Source organism: Asparagus officinalis, chromosome 1 (assembly GCF_001876935.1).
Source record: "Asparagus officinalis chromosome 1, Aspof.V1, whole genome shotgun sequence".
Lineage (NCBI taxonomy): Eukaryota > Viridiplantae > Streptophyta > Magnoliopsida > Asparagales > Asparagaceae > Asparagus > Asparagus officinalis.
Genome location: NC_033794.1, coordinates 14,726,112 through 14,731,561, shown reverse-complemented (window position 1 = coordinate 14,731,561; position 5,450 = coordinate 14,726,112). Strand labels below are relative to the sequence as shown.

Below are 5,450 nucleotides of genomic sequence, written 5' to 3'. Positions count from 1 at the left end.
CGTTTGTTGAAGAAATTTGGGCTATCTTTTGACACGGCCAAAAGTTAGAGGGGTTATGGGTGATATTATTAAACTTTAGGGCTCATCTCTAAAGGGGCCAAAGATGGGGGGTTATGTGAAATTTAACCATCTTTTGAGCGAAAATAATTGGAGACTTGGTGTCCAAGTTTGATGAATGAATGGCCGACTAATTTTTTCTATGACTTGTCCACATTCACGATGGGGATTTATTGCGGGGGCCAGTTTCTTATGGTATACAGCATTTCATGTCATAGCATTTCAACCACAGGACGGTACCAAGAATGCGTCAAGAAGGTTATCAGCACTTTCCATTGACTTCACTTGCAGAATTTAAACAATTGTTCGGATCACTTTTTGCTATTCCACCATTGTGGTCCCGTAGACTTATACCTTAATGTTCCTCCCACTTGTACCTCAGTAATTGAGAGAGGGAGAATAGAAAAGTAGAAAAACCTACATAATGGAGTGCATTCATTTCTAAGTACCCAATCCTCATTAAACAAAGCAAACTAGAAATTTGGTTGTGAACTCTCTGAAATCTCCAATACTTGCAATACTTGCTTCTTTCTTGAGGAGATGGCCATGGTGCTGGATGCTTTAACTGCAACCACGGTCAGTAAGCTGGCTGAGGTTGTTGAGGAGGAGGTGGTAACTGTCCTGGGCGTGAAAGACGAGATCAAGAGGCTACAGCGGAGGATGGAGAGGATCAAGCATGTGCTTCATGATGCCGAGAGAAAGCGCATCCAATCGGAATCAGTTGCACGCTGGGTGAGGGAGCTCAAAGATGTTATGTACGATGCCGATGACATAATCGACCGATGCAGGCACGAGGGTGGAGAATTGCTTGATGTCCAACCGTCTACATCATCGGCATGCTTTAGCGGCCCTCGCTTATTCTCTTGCTTTATTAGCATCCGTTTCCGCCATGAGATTGGTGATACGATTAAGAAACTAAATGAGAGATTGCATGAGATATCTGAAGATATTTCAGACTTTAACTTAATGAAAAGTGAGCCAGATACCCAAGTCACAACAGTGGACACTCGTCAGACCTCACCTATCATAGATACGTCTGATATCGTAGGGAGGGGCATTGAACGTGCTACAGACGATCTGGTAGAGAGGATAGTTAAGAAAGATGAAAGAAAACCCCAAGTATTTGCTATTACCGGAATGGGCGGAATAGGAAAGACTACTCTGGCTAAAAATATCTTCAATCACCCAAGAGTAAAGTCTGAGTTCTCAACAAAGATATGGGTCTGCATATCACAAAATTTCTCAGAGACCTCTTTGCAAAGATATGGGTCTGCATATCACAAAATTTCTCAGAGACCTCTTTGCTCAAGGAGATAATAAGAGGAGCAGGAGGAGATCCCTGTAATTTGCAAACTAAAGCAGAACTCGAACCTTTACTGAAGGACGCAGGTTCAGGAAAGACTTTCATTTTGGTGCTAGATGATGTGTGGCGAGCAGATGTCTGGGGTGGCTTACTACGTAGTCCACTACAGAGCGGAGCTGTTGGCAGCCGAGTCCTAGTCACAACTAGAGATGCGAATGTTGCTAAGCAGATGGGGGCGGTGCACATCCATCCCGTGGAACAATTTCCGCCAAAATCTGGCTGGGAACTGCTCTGCAAGAGTTTATATGTCACCGGAGAGGAGGAGGAAATGCAGAGTCTAAGAGGTGTAGGGGCTCAAATTGTTGGAAAATGCGATGGTCTCCCTCTGGCAATTAAGAGCATTGCCGGTGTTTTAATAAAAAAAGGGAGATATCGGAGGGAATGGGAAAAGGTTTTGGAAAAGGATGCTTGGACCATGGACGAGCTACCTGAAGATTTGAGGGGGGCCTTGTACTTGAGTTATGAAGATCTACCCTCTAACCTGAAGCAATGTTTTCTTTATTGCTCTTTATTCCCTGAGGATTATAAATTTGATCGTGCTGAGCTCGTGCAGTACTGGGCAGCTGAAGGATTTGCAGAAACGCAAAAGGATTCTTTCTTAGAACCAGCGGAAGAGTGTTTTGAAGAGCTAGTTAGAAGGCATCTTATTTATAAAGAAGCAGAGGGTTATTATAAGATGCACGATCTCTTGCGATCACTTGCTCAGTTTCTGTCACAGGATGAAAGTTTTTGTGGAGAAGCACAGGAATTAACTACAGTGCCCGCCACGACGAAAATTCGACGTTTGACACTTACGGAGAAAGGAGGACCAGCACTCATCCCTCAACCTTCACGTTCACAGAGGAGCTTGAGAACCTTATTTCTAAGAGCCCCGTACGGTCTTGGGAGCGACGTGTTCGCTGGATTTCCACTTCTTCGGGTCCTGTCACTGGCGAAATCAGGGATTGATTGTATTCCAGATGCTGTGGGAAATCTAATACACCTGAGGCTGTTGGATCTTAGCTGCACAGGAATATCCAGCTTGCCGGAGTCAATAAGGAACCTTACAAATCTCCAGGTTCTGGATCTCTCTGGCTGTATTTCACTTGACAGTCTTTCAGATGCTTTGGGAAATCTAATACACCTGAGGCTGCTGGATCTTAGCTCCACAAGAATGTCCAGCTTGCCGGAGTCAATAGGGAACCTTACAAATCTCCAGGTTCTGGATCTCGCTTACTGTCATTCACTCCACAGTCTTCCCAGAGACATCACTCGACTGTGCGATTTAAGAGTTATTGAAGTCCGGGGTACTGGCAAACTGTCCTTTGTACCATCTGGAATGGGAAGACTAGAGCGGTTAAATCACTTCAACGGCTTTGTTGTGGGAGGGGAGCAAGGATGCATTCTGGAAGATCTGAGCCCTTTAGAGCGGCTGAGGGTGCTGGGCATACGCAACCTAAAGGAGGCGGTGGTAGTGCAGGAGGGACGACGTGTGCTTCGGAATAAATGTCACCTCAAGAAATTAAGATTGGCATGCACTTATAAACTGTGGGCTAGTCCACCAGCTGCTGAGTACAGCGAAGGAGAGATCCGCAGAATTCAGGATGTGTTAGAGGAGCTGGCCCCACCGCCATGCCTGGAAAAATTAGTAATCCGTGGATACTTTGGTCGTCGGTTTCCAGTTTGGATGATGTCGCCATCGCTGGGATCTCTTCTTCCCCGTCTCACAAGTTTGTCTCTTCTTAAATGCAGAAACGTCGTGCAGCTTCCTCCTCTCGGTCTATTGCCTGAATTGAGACGTCTTACTATTGTGGATGCCTTTGAAGCAGCTGTATCCTTTGGCTCGGAGGCTTATGGGAGCGGCTCTACACCGGTGCTCTTTCCAAAGCTTGAGTCTTTCCGGCTCAGTAGAATGCCAAATTTGCGAGAGGGGTCAATTTGCAGAGATGAGGATATCACTGTGTTCCCAAATCTGGTGGAGCTGACTGTTAAGGACTGCCCGACATTGAAATCACTCCCTGGGGGCCTGAAGGGGTCTCCCTTGAAGGAGTTACGCATATATCGTGCTGGTCTAAGGGTAATCGACAGACTTCCACACCTGAGAGGTTCGTTGGTCATCGCCAGCTGTCAAAGTCTGGAAAGGATCTCTCATCTTCCTGCACTAAGAGAGGAGTTGCACATCGACAACTGTCAAAGTCTGGAAAGGATCTCTCATCTTCCTGCACTAAGAGAGTTGAGGATCGAGGGTATTTACCCTCAATTGAAAAACGTGGAGAAACTGGATTCATTGGAGAGGCTATTTATAGCTCAATGGGAGATGGACTTTCTCCCGGAGGGACTGCTGAGGCTGCTGCAAGACCGACAGCTGCATCAGGATGATGATTTCACACTTTCATTGCGACATATTAACGATGTTCTTTTCAGTAAGTGCGTGATGGGAGGCGAATACTGGCCAATCATCCGAAACATACCCAGCGTCGGTGCCTCTGTTGTTGGGACAGGAGGTCACTATCTAACATATAACAAGGAACCCTATTACTACGAGGCCGATTAGAGCTGATTGTGATGACCATGTTATTTTTTTAAGTGCTCTTTTACTTTGTGTATGTTTCTTGGTAAACTCTTTTACTGGTGTTATTTCGATCATTCAAAGGATGATGTATGTTTCTAGAATAAGTTGGGTAATACAAATGTCTAACTTTTCCTTATAGAGATTATGTCTTGACTAGGCATTTGCAAGGAGGAGGATTTTCTGTGGCTACTTTTAATCTCTTGATGATTTATGGAAAAGATGATGTCTTGACTAATCCTATATAGCTATGTTTTATCAATCCTTATAGTGAATGTGACGCACGACTATTTTGATTAAGTATTTTCTGATTTGGTACATTATATATCAGTAAATGACTTTGTATTTTGACATCATAGACAATTGGGACATTAGCATATTGTTTGTGGAAAATTTTGTAATAAGAAAATAACGAAAGAATTGCGTTTGATTTTATTCTCTCTAACTGCTTAGAAAAAGAATGTTTACAACTCTCTCAACTCTCGATTATAATTTGGATTCCTGATTACAAAAGAGAAGAGAATGATCTGCATTCTCCCCTTTGTTTAATTCTGGGTTCTTCACGGTGGCGATAGAGTGCTTCCTTTGAATGCCTACGTCGAACTTGCTCTCCGTTGACGATCCGAACGTCTTGATTCACTAGAACAAAATGACTTGCCTGGTTGATAACTCTTGACGAGTATTGTAGCTCAGAATGAGTGACAAACTCTAATAAGAAAAGAGTTGTTTGAACCGAAAATAATTCGGTTAATAAGCCAAGTATCGAATGTTTGGACTCTTCGGTTGAAGATGATTCCCCTGACTGTGTGAAGAGCTGATCCTCCAGCTCGCTCTCTCAGATCCTCTTTCCAAAATCCGATCCCTGGATTTCTATCTCCGACCTCAATCGCTAAAAAAAATCCCCAAACTCTATTAAGTTTGATGATATTTATAGGAAGATTAGGGGTGTAACTGTCCCCATAATCCGCACCCAAATGAGGGTTTAGTTGCCTCATTAATCGGTTGTAACAACCCACGTAAACCACTCCTCAGATTGTGGGTGAGAAACGGTTTTCGAAACTGCATGGATCACGTTTGAATGGGTCAAACCCTTGACTTGCGTTCTGGCATAGATTTTGTGCTTGAACGCAGTATCTGGAAGTGCGTTCTGCAGTGATTTAGAGATGCGTTCTGCAGTGCTTGGAGCTGCGTTCTGCAGCGGTTGGAGCTGCGTTCTACAGCTGATGGAGCTGCGTTCTGCAACGGATAGAGCTGCGTTGTGCAGCGGCTTAGAGCTGCGTTTGTTTCTGTCGAAAGTTACCTTAGTCATTGATTTCATTAAACTTTAAGCGTTACAAATGAATACAAATAACAAAAGAACAAAAGATTATAACTTTCTTGAAAATAAACACCAGATCATTTCTTGGACACTAACTCAGATGATGAGGAACCCGGGCGACATTTCTCTCGGTACAGTTCACAAGTGAATGATTATATGACGAA

The 5,450-nt window shown here is 43.9% G+C and overlaps 1 protein-coding gene across 1 annotated transcript; it reads left to right on the top strand.

Moving 5' to 3' along the window:
- Window positions 598-3,953, top strand: LOC109830941 (putative disease resistance protein RGA4). Its single transcript, XM_020398297.1, has 2 exons — window positions 598-1,278; window positions 1,320-3,953. Exons 1-2 carry the CDS (start codon window positions 598-600, stop codon window positions 3,951-3,953), a joined length of 3,315 nt encoding a protein of 1,104 aa, XP_020253886.1.